Source organism: Gigantopelta aegis, chromosome 9 (genome assembly GCF_016097555.1).
Source record: "Gigantopelta aegis isolate Gae_Host chromosome 9, Gae_host_genome, whole genome shotgun sequence".
Taxonomy (NCBI): domain Eukaryota; kingdom Metazoa; phylum Mollusca; class Gastropoda; order Neomphalida; family Peltospiridae; genus Gigantopelta; species Gigantopelta aegis.
In genome coordinates, this window is record NC_054707.1 from 6179747 (window position 1) to 6203163 (window position 23417).

General features: G+C 39.2%; 2 protein-coding genes across 3 annotated transcripts in view; both read left to right on the forward strand.

The window, feature by feature from the left end:
* The first annotated feature begins 448 nt into the window (after positions 1-448).
* Positions 449-8271, forward strand: LOC121382137. 2 transcript variants are annotated; one of them, XM_041511645.1, is made up of 3 exons: positions 449-577; positions 2420-2701; positions 7616-8271. In XM_041511645.1, exons 2-3 carry the CDS (start codon positions 2453-2455, stop codon positions 7925-7927), a joined length of 561 nt encoding a protein of 186 aa, XP_041367579.1. In that variant the 5' UTR covers positions 449-577; positions 2420-2452; the 3' UTR covers positions 7928-8271. The 2 variants fall into 2 exon arrangements, with proteins under 2 accessions (XP_041367579.1, XP_041367577.1); XM_041511643.1 differs by having other exon boundaries at positions 568-706.
* A 5899-nt stretch (positions 8272-14170) lies between these two features.
* Positions 14171-23417, forward strand: part of LOC121381900 (glucocorticoid-induced transcript 1 protein-like) — a 28473-nt gene continuing 19226 nt past the window's right edge. The window contains exon 1 of the mRNA XM_041511302.1: positions 14171-15159. Coding sequence (XP_041367236.1) covers positions 14934-15159 — 226 coding nt within the window. The 5' untranslated portion in view covers positions 14171-14933. The remainder of the gene's footprint in view (positions 15160-23417) is intronic.

The following is a 23417-nucleotide window of genomic DNA, read 5'->3' on the forward strand; positions in this document are numbered from 1 at the left end:
ATCTTCTAAAAACACTATGACTGATTACAGTTAACAGGTTAACACGTGATAATGGCCATAAAAGCGCGTACGACCAGCCTAGCCTGGCCTGTCATGGACGGAGGAACCGACCAAGGCTGGCTCTTGTGCCCGTGACAAGCGTGCGCTACAAAAGCTTGTTCTGAACGTGCACGTAAAACCCTATGACCTGGCCTGACCTGCCTAGCCTGGAATTCGTATTCAACACAGAACAAACACGTATGGATATATCAGAACAGAACTTTATTACACTCAGGCCGTTCCATGACCAATATAAAAATTTCATGACTTTCCAGGCCAGGAACATGACCCGAACTGACTGGGGGCGAACTGGTACCTTTGTAGGGGTGAACTGGTTATGCACGTGGGGGCGAATTGACTGGGGGCGAAATGTCTGGTACTCATGTAGGATTACTTTAAATTATCATCATCATCATCATCATCATCATAACCACCATCGTCGTCATCATCATCATTAACATCGACGACGGCGAATTTAACATAATTTAGTTAATGTCCCCTAATTTTGACTGGAGCCAGATTCCATGAGTAGGCTAAGGTACTAATTTATTATGTAGTTACGGTATCAATGATATCGGTTACCTTTGGCACGTGACTGTATAAAATAGGTCAATTTTATTGATGAAATGGAGTCTACTGTCTATGAGATGTTTTCTACACTGATGTGGTTAGTATGTTTTGTAGTACGAAGCTGACACGTGTTAAATCACAAATAATACACAGCTGGGACTGAAGTGATCGTATGATTTATACGTTATATGGGTACAGAATTGTCTAAAATAATGTGTAATGTTTTGTGCGACATTGAATCATATCGGAATATACCGGCCTCGGTGGCGTCGTGGCAGGCCATCGGTCTACAGGCTGGTAGGTACTGGGTTCGGATCCCAGTCGAGGCATGGGATTTTTAATCCAGATACCGACTCCAAACCCTGAGTGAGTGCTCCGCAAGGCTCAATGGGTAGGTGTAAACCACTTGCACCGACCAGTGATCCATAACTGGTTCAACAAAGGCCATGGTTTGTGCTATCCTGCCTGTGGGAAGCGCAAATAAAAGATCCCTTGCTGCCTGTCGTAAAGAAGAGTAGCCTATGTGGCGACAGCGGGTTTCCTCTAAAAACAGTGTCAGAATGACCATATGTTTGACGTCCAATAGCCGATGATAAGATTAAAAATCAATGTGCTCTAGTGGCGTCGTTAAATAAAACAAACTTTACTCTTTTTTTTCATATCGGAATATTTCGTGTTCCACATCAATCATTCACATATGATTCAGCACACCTCGGCTGATTCTACCTCAGCACTTGTCCAAGACAGCGTGCTCGAACTGTGATCAGATTACTAATCATCGGCTATTTTATATGAAACATTTGATAATTTTTGACACTTAGTAGTAGTACTAGTAGTAGTAAAGGAAACCTGCCATTTTTAGCAGCACAGACAGGACAATACATACCACGACCTTTAATATGCCAGTCATGGGGCATGATCAGAGAAGCTTATAAGCAAATAATAATAAGAAGAACAGTATGTGATATCCAGATTTTTCAAATGTGTTTTGTGTATGAATAGGTACTAATAATTATATTTATTACCACCATCAATCATAATGGAAGGAAGGAACTGTTTTATTTCACGACGCACTCAACACATTTTATTTACGGTTATATGGCATTAGACATATGGTTATGGATCACACAGATATTGAGAAAGGAAACCTGCTGTCGCCACTTCATGGTCTACTCTTTTCGATTAGCAGCAAGGGATTTTTTATATGTACCATCCCACAGACAGGATGTGGAGCATTGACTGGAACAAGAAATAGCCCAATGGGTCCACCGAGAGGATCAATCCTAAACTGACTGCACATCAAGAGAACACTTTACCACTGGGCTATATCTCTCTTCCACCCCCCCCCCCCACCCCCCCCCCCCCCCCCCCCCAAGTCATAATGGTGACAATATGTCTTTTATATGGGGGTTGGTGGAACCATCAGTGAATATTGCCACCTTGAAAGCACAATACTGCCAGTAATGTGCACAATGGCTTATAATAACACTTTTAGCTTTTAAAAATAGCTTTGTAAAATATGATAATAGTATAATTTGGTACTGGTCACCTAAATCCATAGATGTCAGAAGATGCCATCAACTGGGGGTGGGGGTTGTATATTAATTTACCTTTCAACTTTGGTATATATCTTCAGTTCTACTCCCCCCCCCCCCCCCCTTCAACGCCTTTGTAAAGTTCACAATTATTATTTTAAAAATATTTTCACATAGGGCCTAATAACATTTGATAAATCGTTTATTTAATATCCTCTGTTTACTTAAATACATTTTTCCATTTATATTTATTCATATTTATTTGTGTTTTGCAGAAATGGTGTAGGGCCTACATATAGGCGTCAGGCATGAATAATGTGGACCAATTATTTTCATCGTTGAAAGGACTTGTTAAAGACACCCTGAATAAAAACAGTAAACCGACTAAACCAGAATATAGTGCAGCAGACATGAATCCCCATCCTCCTGTTTGCCTGAATGACCGAGAAGAAGATGGCTTCTTACTCGTCGGCGAGACCAAAAGTGAAAGGATGGCACTTAGAGCCAGTCAGTTTAATTCGCATTGTGGCGTTCTAGCGCCACCTACATATTCACAGGTATGGTATTACAGGGGCAGGGGTGCATCATTTTAAAAAGGGCACCTCAACTATTCATTATCTATATTGTAATCTTCCACAGAAATATCAAGATATTACATGTTCTCCTCTAAAAACCAATAAATGCATTTGCTAAACACTTAATAATTCAGAAGTGGTCAAGAGTTGCATGGGAGGGGGATGCATATCATTGCTAGTAACCACTGGGGACATGGGCTCAGAATCTGTTTAGTTATGTTCAAAATTGGATAATACTCTTTCCAACCAATGGGCTTTGCTTGCTAGGAATATATGACCATAACCCTCTTGATTTATGGAATTTTACCAGATTCGACACATCAATTTTCTGAAGAATTGGCATTCCTGCCTATCCACATGTGCAGTAGTCACTATCCCATTTGGTGTTACCATGCTCATGAGCATACAAGACAGGGGCAGGGGGGTCAACCCCCCCCCCCCCCCCCCCCCCCCCCGACTGCTAGAGCAAAACTCCAAATTCAAGCAAAGATTTTACAGATATTTGGACAAAATGTGCTAACCCGAGACCTTTTTACTGTGTATTTCCATCATTCTACCCTCAAAATTAGTTGTAATCAAACTAAAAATGTGTAGTGATTTGTTTGCAACCCTGTATAGCAGTTTGGTAGTAATGCTAATATGATTAAATATTTTTTTTTACAGATTCTGGCATTTTCGTTTAATTCTAGCCCATATGCTTATTGGCAATTTACTGGACTGTGCACTTTGAGAATACAGTGTGTATAATGTGCTGTATTAATTTCAGTTGGTTTCATGCTTGTATCAAATGGCAATTAGTTAACACACTCCTCGTGTATCTGGGCTGTCTGTCCGGGACAGTGGGTTAGTTCTTACTCAGTGAGTAGTAATTGGATGGGAGCCGGTACTGAGATGCGAACCCAATACCTACCAGCCTTAAGTCTGATGACTTAACCACTACACAACATGGGCAGTATCAGCATATATAATGTGCAGTAGTTTAATACCAGTTTATATCTATTTGTAACTGATTATGGATGTATACTCTTTGATGTAGAAGTAGAATGTTAGTACTCATTGGTTGTAAGCACTTGCTCGATGCGCGGTAGGTGTGGGATCGATCCCTGTCGGTGGGCCCATTGGGCTATTTCTCGTTCCAGCCAGTGCACTACGACTGGTATGTCAAAGGCCGTGGTATGTACTACCCTGTCTGTGGGATGGTGCATATAAAAGATCCCTTGCTGCTAATCGAAAAGAGTAGCCCATATAACCGTAAATACAATGTGTTGAGTGCATCGTTAAATAAAACATTTCTTTCTTTCTGTTTTTTTCATTGGTTGTAAAGACCATTATATATAGCACGCAACTAGTCAGAATATGGATGGACACATTCTGGACTTTTCACTTGTATAGGTTGGCAGGGTTTCTGCCAGAGGGTAAAACGGGTAAGTCACCATACCCAAAAAATGTTGCATAAGTATTTTTTCGCAGACCCAAGTTTTAACCCATAAAAATGGACACTAAGTTTAGTTAATTTACAAACTTGTATCTCATTTGGATAAAGTTATAATATAGTGAAAGAAGAGTCTGTGACGTTAAAATGGGAAATATCCCTAAAAATAGACTATAACTCGAATCAATAAAGCGTTACTTCTCAGACACATGTGCGTTTTTGAAAATATGAAGTTTATTTTTTGGTATTATAAACACCGGGATGACCAGAAACACTACGATTCTACGGAAATGGATAATTTAAAGAATAAAATATAAGTAATGTTTGATTTTATTGATCATAAACGGCTCTAATAGTGAAAAATATGCTGTAGTGTTGAAAACTAGGGTCTGTCTCTTTAACCTTTTGACAAACTTAATTACTCTTATTATTACTGTATGATTTTCTTAACCCTGACCCTAAACTTAACCCATTTTCTTTCTGGGGGAAGCCCCCATTACCCCCTGTTGACTGTGGTTGCATTCATTTCCATAGTGCCATACCCCAAAATTTCTTTCTGGCAGAAACACTGGTTGGTGGTATCTTGTTTCTTTTGGGTCACACCACACACTACAGATCTGAGGGCAGAGTCACCACGTTACCCACAGTTACAAAAACGTTATTTTATCCCACCCTCACAGTCATCTCTGAAACATATGTGTTGGGTTCCTCTGACGTCAGACTTGACCTCCCGCTGTGTTGAGGGTCAACGTCCCCACGCTACTCTCAGCTGTAAGTCGTCAACCTGTTTGGCGTTCCCACGCTCACGGAGTCAGCTCTGACATGAGTCATGGATTTAATTTGGGAAATAAGCATTGTGTGTTAATTTATATAAGCTTATATCTAGTGCTTCGATCTGGATATGGATGTATGGTTTTAACAGTGATTCATGAATGCATTGCCATCATAGTTATATGCATTCTATCCTGGGCATGTCTTGGAAGTGACAGTCCTCTTACAGGCGGTACATGGATGCAACATCCTGTAACTAAGAGATCTCCTTGAAAGCGACAGTCCTAAAATACGAGATGTAAATCTGATAACGATTAATGGAAGTAATCAGTCACTACTTTTCCAAGATGACCTGTTGACTGTGCTTTCTGTAGAAATAATTTAGCTTGATTAAGAAAAACGGTTACAGATTTAGTAGTATCTCCACAGGCTCCGTCCCGTGGTTTGGAAGAGCCTATCCAGGTTTGAACTTTGGGTTCGAGTGCGAATAATTTTTACATGCTCATATACCACTAGAGTTTTGAGCATGTCCGTCCCGGGACAGAAAAAAATTAGCGGACAATTTTGAAATTTACATCCAAAAATTAGTGGGCCTTTAAAATTTTGATGCGCATCTCTAATATAAATAATAAAGAAAATTCTACTATTAAATTTGGTCGCTAGATTAGATCGGGTGGTCAAAAAGAAATTAGATAAGATCGGTGGCCTGACTCGGGATGGAAGGGGGGAAGGGGGGGGGGGGGGGTAGAGTTGAAAATGGGCAGAATTGTGAAAATAGCAATTAGTAAAAAAGTTAATAGAATTTTTTAAAAAAGAAAGAAAAAAGTTAAAAGCCAGAAATAAAAAGAATTGACTGCTCGGTCGAATATTTATATAATTTGGAGCATTTTAGAAGGACAGTCCAAAAATAAATAAGAGAAAGAAGAGAGGATCGGACTATTTAATAATATTAAAAAAAGAAAGTAATTTCGACAAACTTTTGAATGAAGGTCTAAAAGTTTTAAAGTCCGATCTATATGTCCACGTGAGTGGCCTCGTTAAGGCCGTTAGGGTGCACAGCTTGTAGGGACGAGATGGGTTGCATCCCGTCAAGAAAACTCCTAGATTAACAGTCAATAGACGTTGAAGGTGTAGTGCTGTGCTAAAATACAGATCTTGAGAAGCCGGATCCGTCTGAACGAGAGAAAGAATCAGACTAGGGTATAGTCCAGTCGTCATAGGTTGGTATAGTGGTGCGGACGGGCCCGACTCCGGAGGATACGAGATGGTATCACAATAAAACAAAGTAAAGTCTAGAAAAAGAGTAGTAGGGGCCGACCCCGCTTCCTATTTCTTCTTAGAGTTGGGCGGTCAATCTTCCAGTGCTGCTAGGACAGGCTCGGACATGTAGTACTAAACGCGAACAACTGTGGCGTTCTGCAGAATGGCCGTCATACGAGTCACGAAAAATACAAGTCAACATAGTCAGACGGAGAAATGACGTGGAGGCAAGGAATCTCGCTAAAAAAGAATCCAACCTGGTGGTGCAGACTGTCGAAACCAGAAGCGTTCCAGCGTTCAATCAGTTCCAATGGCCGCATACATCCCAGTAGAAAACTTCACTTCGTTGACAAAAACAACAAAAGCGAAGGATCCCCAAGTCGAGCCGCGAAAGCACGTGCAGTGTGCACAAACACGTCTTATCGCGACGAGCTGCAGACTGGGAATCTTGAACGTTGGGAGAACTTTGAACACACCCTGGACTCCCTTCAACTGATGCATGTCCGGAGAGGTTGATCGGTCGCTCGCTGGACTGAATATTGCGCCTAATTTTGTATTACATATAATGTGACCCGATTAAATGGTAGAAAAACCAGTCAGTTGTTCGCGAGAGTTCGTCCTTCTGAACACGTTACTGGTTTCGTCCCCACACTATTTCAGAGAGATACCGAGACTGAAAGGGGAGTCGTGTGCTTTTTATCGTTGATTTAGTTGTTTTATTGTTAGAACTTTGGGGAATCCAACGTCAAATCGAAAGCAGAGGGTTTCTAGTGATGGTAATACTATATACCTCGCCCGAGTACTCCGACTATAAGAGAGCTAGACGGACATTTGGACGGTTATGACGCTCTCTTTACAGTCGGAGGCCAAGCTCTGTGTATGTTTTTTTCGCAATCGCTGCCCACCAAACGGTAGTCAAAGATTCCCGCTCTAATATCACAACAATTCTAAGTTTGACGTCAAATGCCTTTACATGGATCATTTTTGAGTTCCTTGATTTAAAAAAAAAATCCATATATTAAGCACTAATACGCACACTACAGAAGAAACCCGACAGCACCCACATTCAACTAAGCTGGGGGGAGGGGGGGGGGGGCAGGCTAGCTTTTGCCCGAATGAAACAAAAATGCCCGAATCTGCATAAAAATATTTATTCATAGCATTTCTACCAAACAGATATATATATATATATATATAGTTGCAAACGAATCACTACGCATTTTTACATGGATTACAATCCACAGAATACAGATATTCGTGTCCTAAGCAAAAAACTTTATATATTTAAACAGGCTGTAGCTATATTTATTGTAAGCATGTTATAATGGCTACAGATGGAGGACAGTTACTTTGAAGCACTATAAGATATTTTGTTGAGTGACTTGATTTTTGTATTCTAAAATCGTTTTTCTCTTTTTCTTTTTTAATCATAGGTTTTACCACCAGACAAAGAATTGCCAACGTACAGAGTTGCAATGGAAAGAGGAATGTCAATGATAGAATGTCAATCGTCTGCCCCACCTGCTAACACCAACAACAATAACGATTTGCTAATATCAGATGTCCCATTTGTCTTAGCTCCGTCTTTAACACAGCAATACCAAATTAACCAACACAATAACTCCTCGGAAGATTATGTTCTCAGAACATTCATGTGGTCGAAATATGACTATGACTTCAGTCTTGAACGGTCGTGTCTTCGAGACTATTGTGATACTACTGATGCTACACCTAACTGGAGGTGAATTACTAATACTCGTGGATTTCTAGAAGATGTGATATGCGCAGATTTACTTAAACAAACATGTTTGTGTAAATGATGAGATTGGATTCTGTGTCACAGAGAGAGAGAGAGAGAGAGAGACAGACAGACAGACAGACAGACCAACAAATACGTATACAACCACACACACACTGTTGAAGAAATCATTTGTTAGTGGATTTTGTGCCTTGGAGATTATTTGTATAGTTATTTTTATTTGTTTCAAAATGAATGAATGAATGTTTAACGACACCCCAGCACGAAAAATACATGGGCTATTGGGTGTCAAACTATGGTAATGCAAACAAATAAAGTGATGATCAACATCAATATAACAATTCAAAATTTAAATAAAAACTGTATAGAACTGCAAAAATACAAATATCACAGATAAATACTGACTTTTACTCAAAATTTCAATTGTGCTGTATTGGCCATTCTCAAAGGGAATGTTACACCCCTACATCACGGTGAGGTTTATTTGTTTCAATAAAGGTATGATCTAATATGTCGAGTTAATGTTTATTTTAAGATTGCCCTGTTTCTCAAAAGCTGATACACAGATGTAGCTAATCACAGGCATGATCATAACTGGAATTCTTGGGTATTAGCGATGCGAACAGTCGCATATTCGCACGTTTTGTTGCAGATACCCCAGTGTGAGCTAGTGGGCATCGCATTGAAAACTGAACATTTGCTGTACTATTGCCATTCGTAGCTCGGGGAAAACCTTGCAAATTGCCTTAATTATAATTGTACATATCATACCTTGTTATTTGGAGATCCAGACTTCAGTGTCCAAGATATTGTTTGTATATAGCAGTAGCTACTGGGAATTTCCCTCATTAGCTCAGTGGGTAGAGCGCTGTACCATACTCTCAAACAGAAGGTCCTTGGTTTGAAATGCCCTCAGAGAGGTTTATTTATCTGTTACATTTGAGACTGGGTGTGTTTTAACAAGGATATGTAACCAAGCCATGACCTATAACATTTCAGTCACTCTAGGCCCACGGCTCCGGGACGTAGCTTCACTTGATATGGAAGGAGTGTTGGTATAAAATTCGAATTCCTCATTAGCTCAATTGGTAGAGCGCTCCATTCCTATTCAGAGGGTCCGTGGTTCGAATCTTCTTAACGAGGAGGTTGATTTACTTAAATTGTTACATTTGGACATGACGCAGTGATTGGGCGTGTTCATCCACACTGGATTCGACACGGTGCGGCTACAACCATTAAAATATAATCATTTCCAATGAGAGTATTCACACTGAATACATACAGTCTGACTCTAAAGGCTCATACAGACAACATTAATTTCAAAGAGAGCGTCTAGGCTGGACGTGTGCGATGTGTGCGTCTACAAAACACATACGGTCAGCCGCAATCAAATACTCATATGTACAGTATATGGTTTCATGCCCAAAACGCAAACCGCAGACGCATACAGCCTTTATGCTTTCATTGTAAATTATTAGATTTTGGAAACCGCTTGCGCCGCATCCCATGTGAATGAGCCCAAACACAAAACAGTTATAAGTCTTGATGTATTTATTTTTATCTGAGACCGAGATATAAGCACTATTTAAAGGCGCTTAAATGGAGCCTATAGATAGAACTTCGTTAATACCTACTAACCAAATTAGTTAGTGGGAATTTCCCTAGTAGCTCATTTGGCAGAACGCTGGATTTTCATACTGAGAGTCCGTGGTTCGCATTCTCCAGTGTATGTTGATTAACTGTGATACTGGGAGTCGACGTAGCTTTACATCAGGTTGGAGTATGTGGTGGTGTTGGTACAGCTAGTAGCTAGTTAGAATTTCCTCCTTTAGCTCAGATGGTAACTTTCTGATCTCTCGCATCCCCTCAGTGGAGGTTGATTTACAAATCTGTTACTTTTTGTGTAACAGTTTGGACCTTGGTGCATATTAGAATGTTTATGATACAAAGGTTTAGAAGTATAATTTAGAAATGTGTCATGATGACCAAAATTTATTATTTTTTTAAATAGGAATGTGTAATAATTTAGAACAATAGTTTCAGCTCACTGTCAGCCAGACGTGGCGGGCCACGAAGGCAATGCCCCCCCCCCCCCCCCATCACACTTTCCCACCACCACGTTATATATTTTCCTGTCGCGCCATAACATGACTAATATAGACAATGTGGTCCCCTCCCTAATGAGGATGCCCTCTCAACATAAGATCCTGGCTACGCCAGCGCTTCAACTGGTGATGAACATAAGCACTTACTGGTCTCAGACTAAGAATTGAAAAGTTTAGAATGTGCATGGTATGCTAGACTTGTAATTATACACTTAGAAACAACATTAAATTTCACGTCATTCAATATATTTAAAAATGAAAAGAGACCCCAAAAAGAAGACGCCTTTCTTTTCGAGAAACAGCCTTCCCACTTTAAGATATGTCCGTGGGTTTATTGGGGTTTTGTTGTGTGGTTTTTTTTGGGTTTTTTTTTTTTTTTTGGGGGGGGGGTCTTATATATATATATATATATACATATATCAGTCAATGTGTAAAACCAGGCAATCTGTAAAGTAACTGATTCACTCAGGCAATCTGTATATTGTCTAAATATTTCAGTCAATATACACTTTGCCTGACTTTTCAAGGTAATTTCTAGACACATTGCCTGAAATGAAAGATCCACCATAAACATACCTAGTGACAAAATGCAATATTAATTAAAATTATGTAATGTATTTCAAATAAAAATCTCCACAAAGACATTCTCCAAAAACAAAACACTGACGAAAAGCTTGACATCAAAGTAATTAAGATTCAAAATATTGCTTTTAATCTCACACTGTTTTAATCTTTTAATTCTATACTTTGAAAGAATAATCGTAACGGTTAATTACTTTAAAATAGATTGTTTTCAATGGATTAGAAGCCCGTTGAACATGCGTTCATGATAACTTTTGATGTTAACCTGTCTTAATCTATTAATTCTATACTTTGAAAGAAAGAAATGTTTTATTTAACGACGCACTCAACACATTTTATTTACGGTTATATGGCGTCAGACATATGGTTAAGGACCACACAGATTTGGAGAGGAAACCCGCTGTCGCCACTACATGGGCTACTCTTTCCGATTAGCAGCAAGGGATCTTTTAGTTGCGCTTCCCACAGGAAGGACAGCACAAACCATGGCCTTTGTTGAACCAGTTATGGATCACTGGTCGGTGCAAGTGGATTACACCTACCCATTGAGCCTTGCGGAGCACTCACTCAGGGTTTGGAGTCGGTATCTGGATTAAAAATCCCATGCCTCGACTGGGATCCGAACCCAGTACCTACCATCCTGTAGACTGATGACCTAACCACTACGCCACCGAGGCCGGTCTATATACTTTGAAAGAATAATCGTAACGGTTAATTACCTTAAAATAGATTGTTTTTTCAATGGATTAGAAGCCCGTTGAACATGTATTCATGATAACTTTTGATGTTAGCATGTCTTAATATGGTATATTAATGTTTTTGCAACGGATTAGAAGCCAGGGTAAAGGTGTTTCTCCATAAATACAGTATGGATAGGCAGGCATATCATTGCTCATTGTATTTATCTCAAATCTGTAGCAAAAATATTCAAATTGTTTTAATGATGTGCATCTATGTATGTTTTAATGTATTTATCTCAAATCCGTAGCAAAAATATTCAAATTGTTTTAATGATGTATGTGATGGATGTTTTAATGTATTTATCCCCCATATCCGTAGCAAAAATATTCAAATTGATGTGCACCTATGTATGTGATGTATGTTTTAATGCATTTATCTCAAAACCGTAGCAAAAATATTATAATTGTTTTAATGATGTGTATCTTGTGATTAATTATCAATTATGTGAATTAAATAATATTGCATTTTGTCACTAGTTGTGTTTACCTTTATAACAATTGCTGTCAATGAATGATGGATCTTTCATTTCAGGCAATGTCTAGAAATTACCTTGAAAAGTCAGGCAATGTGTATATTGCCTGAAATATTTAGGCAATATACAGATTGCCTGAGTGAATCAGTTACTTTACAAATTGCCTGAAATTTTCAGCCATTCTACAGATTTGCTTGAACATAACTTGATGAAAACAAACCGGGGGAATAACTGTTATATATGCGTTTAAAGAGTGTTCCATGATGCATCGTTTGGTGCAAAAATCATGGCCATAGGTTAACAGAAACTGGGATTAATTCTGATCAAGTGTGGTGGGGGTTTAAAAAAAAAAAACACTCGATAACGGGTAAGACCACCTCTTGAATTGACCACTGCAGTGCATCGCAGGCGCATAGAATTGACTAAAGTGTTGATTTCTGTCTGTGGAATATTGTTCCATTCCTGAATGAGCGCTTGACGAAGTTCGTTGACGTTAGCGGGTGGGTTGGGACGACGCCTCAATCGTCTGTCCAGACTATCCCAGACATGCTCGATGGGGTTGATATCAGGAATTTTAGCGGGTCAATCATCAATGAAATCAATGTTATTTGTCCTAAGAAAATTTACAGTGTCTCTAGCTGTATTAGAGGTGGCATTATCATGCTGAAAAATCGAGATGTTGGAGTTGTTATGGAACAGAGGAATGACGTGATGAGCGAGAATGTCATCGCGGTAACGTTGAGCATTTAAATTGCCATCAATGACGACTAGTGGTGAACGATAACCATGGGCAATGGCTGCCCAGACCATGACACAGCCCCCACACCCGAAACGATCTCGTTCAAGAACACAACAGTCAGCATAGCGTTCATTTCTCCTACGGTAGACGCGCACCCTGCCATCACCACGTTGTAAAGAAAATCTGGATTCATTTGAAAAACGAACGGTATTCCAGCGTCGCCGTATCCAACGTGTGTACACGTGCCCAATTAAGACGATTTAGACGATGACGTTGCGTTAAAACGCATCCGACCATAAGGACGTCGTGCATGTAAACCGTTCTCCCGCAGACGATTACGAACAGTTTGCTCACTGATTCGGTTATTATGAAGCCCAGGTGTGTTAGCAGCAGTAGCAGTGGCAGTTTGAAATCGATTGCGCAAATGCGTGTTCATGATATAGCGGTCTTGACCACGCGTTGTAACACGCGGACGTCCACGACGTGGCAAGTCGTTGGTGCTTCCTGTCGTTCGAAATCTTACGCGAAGATTTCGTATCGCTCGACTAGAACTCCCAACATGCCTTGCAACGTCTTCTGTCGTCATGCCAGCATCAAGCATGTCAATCGCCCGTTCGCGTAAATTATTGAGTATACTTGGCATACTAAAAATGCTACAATGTAAAAAACGTTGTTTTTTTTTACAAATTTTGAAGCGTTTTCGTTCACTTGACAACAATGTCAGTAAGACAAGTAAAACAAATTGACCGAATACTACACGGGACATGTCGAACCATGCATGCACGTGCAAATTGAATTTCACGTTGTCGACGATTAACAGTGCCAAAATAATCGATAAAATTCATGAATCCTGATAATACAGCTCAAGGCTAATACTACCTATATAATTTCATTACACAATGAATTCTTTAACACAACAAATACTATATGTACAAATCGGAAGTTTCTTTTTTGGTTCAGTATATATATATATACATATATATATATATATATATATACATATATATACATATATATATACACATATATATACATATATATACACATATATATACATATATATACACATATATATACATATATATACACATATATATACATATATATATACATATATATATATATATATATACATATATATATATATATATATATATATATATATATATATACATATATATATATTGTGCATCCCACTAGAACGCAATTGTGCCAACCCCAACCTCGGGACCAGTACCATGGGTCTGACAAGTAGACAAACTACCTTTACCTGTTCCCTTTCTGCTTATCAGCTTGTTTGTGACCCCACACTTGAATGTCATGCAGGATTCACTACTATGTTGTATCATTGTAAAATAGATATAACGTACAATCATTAATAAGACTAACATTATAATAATAAATAAAAGTCGGGACCAGCTGTAGAAAATGCGCGTTTGTTGTCATCAGTTGCACACGGTTCTTTGTTTCCATAACGCACAACGATTACTCCCTTGGTTGTCAAGGACGCAAAAAAGCTACAACTTGTCAAAGAATAACAAAATTAAATTATATTTAATTTTTTAAATAGGTATAAATTATATTTAAATGTTAAAAATTATTCGGCAACAGTATACATTCAACAAGGAGTATATACGTTGCCTGTAGCTAAATACATACAAAAGTTAAAGTTTTAGCAAAGCGCGGTACAGTTAACCACAGAACCAGAGCGCACCTGTTGAAATGAACTGAAATTAGCTTGGAATGAAAAAAATACATCCACAATTCACTTTGAAATATACTTTTTGTTACTGTTTGTATTGTATTACGGTCAGCGCTTTAGCATAAATAGAATAGTATGACTGGTGTTGTTGTTCAGGTTATTTAAAGACAGCTGTCATTCGATTGTTTACACGGACAACCAGTTGTCAAGTGCGCTTAAAGGGAGGTCACTCTAATTGCTACGGTATATTTGTGAAAACAGCGGTATTATGACTGAACTGATAATTATTAAGTATAATATATACATTATATCAGATATCTTTATTTGGTTGTTAATGGCGGTATTCTTTGTATCCACGATTTGTTATCAATAAATTAATAAAAGCACTCTATTGAAGAGAATGGTCCTTTCTTCCTGGGAAAATATGGCTGACATTAGCCAATAAAAGCGCCCCGATTGCACCACGTGACGTTCGTTGTGCGGAATTTTTTTGTCAAGTGTGAGGGTTGTCGAAGATTGATACTGCAGAAGAGAGCAAGTTGATAAGTTTATAACTGGTATCCCCACATTTTCGTGGTGGTCTCACTTGACCAAGTCGAGGAGAGACCCATTAACAATTGTCAAACAGTATTTGCGTATTTGTGCTAAGAAATGTCAGGACAGCCGAATCAGCGTGTTCGAAGAAATGTGTCCCCGGCGTCAACAAAGCAAAGACCCATAAAAGCTGTAGTTGCTTTTTCACTTAAAAACGGCAACCCGTCCAGAAACAATAGCAGTGCATCGCCGACACAGGGCTGTCATAAAATATGGCCAAGAAAATCGCCCGACAGTCGACTTTCGCCTGAAAGAAAAAGCCCTGCATCTCCAAGCTTAAAAGGTTAGTGCACGAATCCCAGCAGCTGTCATTTTGTCTTGACTAATCCGCCATTTGAAGAATTAAAGTACTCGTTTATTTCTCCACTTTCTGAGTTTAAGATGAATGAGAAAAGCTACTCAAAACACCCCACAGTAAGGTTAATACCTTATTAAACAATTATAAAAACAAAGATGTCAACTGCAAAAAAACCTTGTGCATTTTGAATAAAAGAATCATTTGGATTGGTGGTGGATGTTGTGAGAAGAGAAAAAGAAGAAGAAAAAAAGACAGTGGCATGCATCTTCTTGATGTCATCCACATTATCATTGATTACAAGTGGATGACTAATAGAGGAATAATTCTTAAATAGTGTACAGGCAGATGCTTGGGTGAATTGATAAGAGTTAGGGTTGGGTTTTTTTTTATGAGTAGGTGATGCAAATGTCACTTTGTGATCCAGTATAAAATGCAACCCAGATTGCCAACACATAAACATAAATAAATAAAACAGAAGGAAATGGAAGGACTTTCATCTAGCACTGTCACCAGTAAGCCAGCAATATATTGTTTTTCAATACAAAATAAACCACCACTGTCAAAGTGTTGAAATAACTGTATTATGTTTCGTCCATACATTAACTCACGTACTGATATGATAATTGGAGTGTTTTCTTAGTCAATTGGTCCTTTCTTTCCGTAGCCTGCACATGTGATTCCTGATTGGCAGGTGTATATTTGCATGGTATTTAGTCGAAGTAAGTGATTACCACTGTCTAGACACACATACAAAAATACTTGCCAGGTTTTTTTTTAAGATCACAGGGTATTGTGGGATAACCTGCTGCCCCTACAATGTTAATGGACATTATCAGCCGTCCTCCTTTATTACTGTAAATAATTCTGTAAAACCCTTGATTAAGTAGACATTCCCATCTAAAATAACGAAACTGACCAATTACGTAGTCCCAAAGAAAAAAAATATTTCATTTGGGTATCGTGCGTGGTTGTTTTTGTTCCAACATACTCTACCAATAAGCCTAATAATATGCATTTTGTCTTTGCATTTTTTAAGAGAAAAATACTATATAACTCCATTTCATTCTGTTGATGCACATTAAAAATGAAATATATTTAGTTAAATAGTTTATTATACTATCAAGTCATTTATGTTGTTTTACAAGTCAGGTTGATAAAAGTGAAGCGCCTTGTCGTCGGTTACTGCTTTTGTTTACGCCGTGCATACTGGAGTTGGTCGGAGCTGACGTCACTTCGCCCCAAGCTATAGTAGCGGATACCACAAAAAACAAAACAAAATGGCTGCCCCCAGTTGACAGAAATAATCACATTTTTTATTTATTAACTCTTAAAATTACGCGTTTTTCATTTCTTCAAGTATCAGTATGTGTTGGTGGTCAGGGTATGTATCTTTCTAACACACAAGGCTCATGTTGGAGTTTAGTCTCCCTTTAAGAAAATGTCCACGGCCAAAAAAATAAATGCCATTGAAAAAAAACCTGAATATAGTCCACAGCAAAAAAGTGCTGTGGATAATTAAAATTCCACAGCAATCTCCACACAAGTGCCAATTGCTGTGGACAATTGCAGGGGTTGTGGTGAACAAAAATGTGCACATTTCTCCTGAGGTTTTTAATTAGTTTAATTTTAGGACATTTTAACGTAAGTTTATTTTTTGGTTATTTTAAAATGGTTTTAAAAGGAGAGGATGGCACCGTTTAAACTCTGCCCTAGATTTTAGATTAATTTTTACTCGTTGGACAGCCATCTGTGTTTTACTGAATCATCTAGTTATTTCTTACCATACTGCCTGATCATTTCATAACAGTAATTCCGTACCCTTGTGATAAAGTTATTTCACAGTACTGCGTGTAGTCATTTTGTACTGGTCAGTTATTTCATGCCGTAAACTGTCTCCAAGGGCGCCGAGAGTGGTAAAGCGGGGTCTGTCTAGGATCAGTCCCTGTCAGTGGGCCCATTGAGCTATTTCTCGTTCCATCCAGTGCATCAAGTGCATCACAACTGGTATATTAAAAAAGCTATGGTATGTTCTATTCCATTTGTGGGATGGTGCGTATTATAAATAAGAAACCTTGCTACAGTGTAGCAGGTTTCTTCTCTTAAGACTATACGTCATAATTACCAAATGTTTGAGATCCAGTAGCCGATGATTAATAAATAAATGTACTCTATTGGTGTCGTTAAACTTTTAACTTTTTGTGCAGAGGTAGGTGGGTATAACAATATGATATCTGCTATTTCCAAATGGAAAAATCTGCATCTTTACCAACATACATCACAGAACTCATTGACCAATAAAAATGCAGGAGATTTTCAGATATGTGAAGTTTTTGCTTGAACATTTATTAAAATGTGGTTAATTTAAGGAATATTTTATTAGCCAGAGACTAAATGTTGTAGCCCTTTTCTATTATAATAATTTTAAAAAAGCAATTGACTAATTTGGCAATAGACAGGGTGAGCCCTGCATTTGTGTTGCTGAGCTATTACAGTTTAGGTACCTGATAGAAAGAAAAAAAGAAAGAACTGTTTTATTTAACTAACAATTCACTCAACACATTTTATTTACGGTTATATGGCGTCAGACATGATTAAGGACCACACATATATTGAGAGAGGAAACCTGCTGTCGCCACTTCATGGGCTACTCATTTCGATAAGCAGCAAGGGATCTTTTATATGCACTATCCCACAGACAGGGTAGTACATACCACAGCCTTTGATATACCAGTCGTGGTGTACTGGCTGGAACGAGAAATAGCTCAGTGGGCCCACCGACGGGGATCAATTCTACACCGACCGCACATCGAGCAAGCGCTGTACTACTGGGCTACGTCCTGCCCCACCCCAGATACCTGATAGAGGCAAAGGGTAAGATTGTTTCCTTTCCTGTGCTGTCTACATGTTAGAAAGTGTAAATGTAAAAGATCCTTGCTTCTTTTAGGTATTAAATAGTAGCTTTTTAGGTTACAACACATTGATCCATTTTACAAAAAGTTCCCTTTATTATTCCTTCATAAAAAACGCTATACTTTGTTATTTCATATTACTATTTTCGCTGTATTGATATTTGTGTATATAATTAATATTCAAGCAGCACACACTTGATTAAAATTTGGGTGTTGATATTTTTGTTCAAACATTTTTGTGGAGAACGAAGTACTTACAGTTCCGACTTTTTGACAAAAAGTTTGTTTGTTTTGCTTAATGACACCACTAGAGCACATTGATTTATTAATCATTGGCAATTGGATGTCATACATTTGGTAATTTTGACAAATAGTCTTAGGAAACTCACTATATTTTTCCATTAGGCTTTAGTAGCAAGAGATCTTTTATGTGTACCATCCCACAGATAGGGTAGCACATACCACAGCCCTGTCGTGGTGCATTGGCTGGAACGAGAAATAGCTCATTGAGCCTACCAACATGGATCAATCCCAAACCGACTGTGTATCGAGTGAGCACTTCATTTATTAACCGGCCTTGGTGGCATCGTGGTTAGGCCATCGGTCTACAGGCTGGTAGGTACTGGGTTCGGATCCCAATCGAGGCATGAGATTTTTAATCCAGATACTGACTCCAAACCCTCAGTGAATGCTCCGCGAGGCTCAGTGGGTAGGTGTAAACCACTTGCACCGACCAGTGATCCATAACTGGTTCAACAAAGGCCATGGTTTGTGCTATCCTGCCTGTGGGAAGCACAAATAAAAGATCCCTTGCTGCCTGTCGTAAAAGAGTAGCCTATGTGGCGACATCAGGTTTCCTCTAAGAAACAGTGTCAGAATGACCATATGTTTGACATCAATGTGCTCTAGTGGCGTCGTTAAATAAAACAAACTTTACTTTTTACTTAATTTATCACTGGGCTATGTCACACACCTGAACTGCTGTCGTTAACTCATTTTGAGGTCAAATGCAAGGACAACTTGAGATGGCAGGGGTTTCCCCAGAGGCATATGGCGTAGGGGCCACTACACCTTAGGTGTGTAAGTAATGGGCAATGGGCAACTCTATTAACGTGTCCCTATCCACAAGGGTTCAGGCACGCCCGCCCCGGATCTAGCCTCTGACATCGCCAGCGACCACTTCCGGGGCGGGAGAGTAAGTAAGGGCTTTGGCATCATGTAATGGCCTTCAATCAATTGCCTCTATGCTTTCATTGGCTATATGTGACAATCAACTGTTGGTTGTAACAACTTTTAAAACTTTACAGTACACAGGTATTCACACTTCTAATAGGTAAACATGTCCTTCATACCTAATTAGGTGCAAGGCCCTCAGTACCCTTTTGTTTGACAACAGTTGATTACTAATTGTCATAGACAACAAAGCTGGCACTTGCATTTGCATTAAACTGATAGTGAAAATGTAAGCGCCTTAAAAATATCCTGGGGAAAGGTCTGGATGGGGTTGTGTTGCATACCATTATTAGGTCACTGTGACCTACTTTTCACAAATTACTGTACATTAATACAAATCCTTTCCAGGCTATATCTTTCTTATTAATTTATACAGAACCATTAAACGTGTGTTGCATACCATTATAGGTCACTGGGACCAGTTTTAAGTTATGCACATCAGAGGAACATTTTGTTCCACACCATATCTTGGATACCAATTCATGCATGACCATCAAACATTGAATGCATGTATAACATTTTATGACTGTGTTGCACACCATTACTAGGTCACTACGACCTAATTTCCATGGTTGTACAGCCCTATACGTTAACTTTTCCATCTAGGAGCCAGATGTTTTATATAGATAGTATGAAATCATTTAGTCACCAAATGAAAACGCATAATCGGTTACAATGTAGAAGGCTGTTTTATATAATATACTTTCTGTTATTATTAGGTCACCCTGACACCTACTTTTAATTGTTGTAGATAACTGACCTATCACAGATACTTGTAAATCACATACTTTTGTCTGGATTCTAAAAATAAGTGTTGAAGAATAATAACTTCATTAATCAAACCAATTAGGTGCAGTATCACCAGGAGTTGGTCCAGAACAAACTGTTAGGTTAAACTATGCATGTATACATGTAGCTCAGAGTTAGCAATTGTATTTAAAAGTTAACCTTTAAGATAAATTAACGTGTACATTAATAATTTAAATTTTTGGGTGTTGCACTATGGAATTGCATACAACCACAGTCAGCAGGGGGTATAGGTGGCCTCCCTCAGAAAGAAAATGGGTTACGCTTAGGGTTAAGAAAATCATACAGTAATGATAAGAGTAATTAATTTTGTCCCAAAAAAAAAATCTGACAAAACTTTGGGTGTGGTCCATACTCATTTTACCCTTTGGCAGAAACCTGCAGAATAAACAAATGCCAGTAAGTAAAACTAATAAACAGATCAGTACATTTTAAACTACAACTATCTGGTGTTTAACACGGTTCTTTTCAATGGAGAAAACGTGGAAACCTTACCCCAAAATTTCTTTCTGGCAAAAACGACCGGCGTCGTGATTAGGCAATCGGTCTACAGGCCAACAAAGGCCATGGTTTATGCTATCCTGCCTGTGGGAAGTGCAAATAAAAGATCCCTTGCTGCTAATCGGAAAGAGTAGCCCATGTAGTGGCGACAACGGGTTTCCTCTCAAAATCTGTGTGGTCCTTAACCTTAATCTGACGCCATATAACCGTAAATAAAATGTGTTGAGTGTGTCTTTCAATAAAACATTTCTTTCTTTCTGGCAAAAACCACTGACTGGTAGTCTTGATATAAGAAAATAAAGTTATCTCATAGCAAAACTATACCAGTCCATAAAACAAAATGGAGGCCATAACACTATGAACATTGTTTTCTTACTACGGTTTGTATTAAAGAGTTATTTATTTCTAAACCAAATATTTGTTTAATTGCACACAAAAAATTGTTGTGTTTTGTTATTTCCCAAACTCTTGTTTTCTTATGTTGAAACAAACCAAATGTTTTTACAAATAACATTTTTATAGGAGGATGGGATGGACTATAAGAGTAAATGTTATTTTCAATAACAAGTAGATGACTGTTCAATGCACATACTAAGGGGTCAATATAGGAAATAAAATACCCCTGCTGCTGTTTTGGGGTTTTTTTTTCTGCTTCTTTTTTTTTCTTCAGGTTTTGTTTATATGGGTATTTTTAAAATAAAATTGCAGGCCAAAAGAAAAGTTTAGAAAAAAATATGGGATGAGGGGAGGTAATGGGATAGTGTGTGAAAAAACAATTAGAAGCCCTGAGATTTATTATAGAGCAGTATGGAATTAAAATATAATTATGCATGAGCTAAACAGCATATGAGATAATCAGACAAACACAGGTCTTGAAAAATGACCTGTGAATTTATTTTTTTCTTGATATTTTTTTTTCTTGATGGTTGTAGCGAGTGAATTTATGTTTCACCCACAAGTTAGTTTTAAAATTGACTGCTTTTTGTGGACTGCAGCTATTTCAAGCCTTGCACCTCAGAGTGTCATGTTAATGATCTGCACATACATCCTTGAGGTCTAACAAAAAAGTGTATATTATGCATTTTCCCATATACAGAATGACACATGGCATGGCATGGCATTTAGGCTCTTTGTTAGGATTCCACTATACCTGTAAAATGATGCTATATAGATCATATATATATATATATATATATATATACTCTTCAAAAGAAGAAACGCAAAACCACATTGTCGTAACATTTGGAGAATTGATTTAATTATTGAATGGTGAGTCCGATAATTACCAAATGTTGCAGGATTGTTCACAATTTACTCTAGTCCATTGTGAGTAAGTGATAGGACACACCACCAAGGTCAAGGTCATCTGGAGTCAATACCGGGTGTGGCCTCCGCGTGTGTTGACAACTGCCTGGCACCGCCTGCCCATTGAAGCAACCAGAGTACGGATGACGTCCCGGGGGATGGTGGCCCACTCGGCCTGCAAGGCTGCTGCCAGCTCGGGCAGGGTCTGGGGCTGTGGTTGTCGCTGTCGGAGGCGTCGGTCCAACTCGTCCCATAGATGCTCAATTGGGTTCAAATCCGGTGATATCGATGGCCAAGGAAGGACATTAATGTTGTTGTTCTGTAGGAAAGCCGTTGTGAGACGTGCTGTGTGAGGTCTGGCGTTGTCATGTTGGAACACTGCGTTGGCGTTGGCCATAAATGGAACGATGTGTGGCCGGAGGATCTGGTCAATGTAGCCCTGTGCATTCAGGTTGCCCTGCACGTGGACCAGGTCAGTTCTGCCAGTGTGTGAGATGGCTGCCCACACCATGACACTACCCCCGCCGAATCTGTCCACTTCCTGCACGCAGTTTGCCGCATAACGTTCACCACGACGCCTATACACGTGACATCTTCCATCATGACGTCGGAGCAGAAATCGGGACTCGTCACTGAACCACACCTGTCTCCATCGCAGTTGAGGCCATTGTCGATGAATCTGGCACCACTGCAGTCGGAGTCGACGGTGTTGTGGTGTTAAGATGACACCTCGAACTGGACGTCTGGCACGAATTCCTACCTCACGTAGGCGGTTCCGTACGGTCTGGTCGGATATCCTGCGCAAACCTGGTATTGCTGCGGCTGTGGAGGTGGCAGTAGTCAATCGTTCCCGAAGGTGGCGTACCCGGATGTAGCGGTCCTGCCCGGGGGTAGTGACCCGTAGTCGACCGGATCTAGGGAGGTCACGTGTTGATCCATGTTGCTGGTAACGGTCCCACAGTCTGGAGATGGTGCTTGGGGACACATGGAATGCCCTGGCAACGGCCGTTCTGGATTCGCCTGCGTCTAGTCGGCCGATGGCATTGTTTCTCTGCGGTTCACTGAGACGTGGCATGTCCTGGATTGTCAACTGTCGGCCAGATACAGAGGTCAGGCAAGCGAACACCCTGCACTTTTATACTGTCGGTGTTCATGTTGCACGTGCAGACAACGCACGTGCAGTGGTGACATGGTTTGCACGTGGCTGCGTTTTTGCGAATATTCACATTTTGGAACTTTATTGTACAGTAGCTGCGTTTTATCGAATGTAACCGTGGGAATGTGTTTGGGACATGCAATGACCTTATATTCACAAAGCATGAACCGGTAGGAAACATAAAATCGGAGTTATAACCCATTTGTACCCTTTTGCGTTTCTTTTTTTGAAAAGTATATATATATATATATATTGGAAATCCGTCTTATAATCTTGCACTTTTGACCAGAAATCTTGGATTTGTGGAAGCTTGGAATCCTGCTAAATTTCCT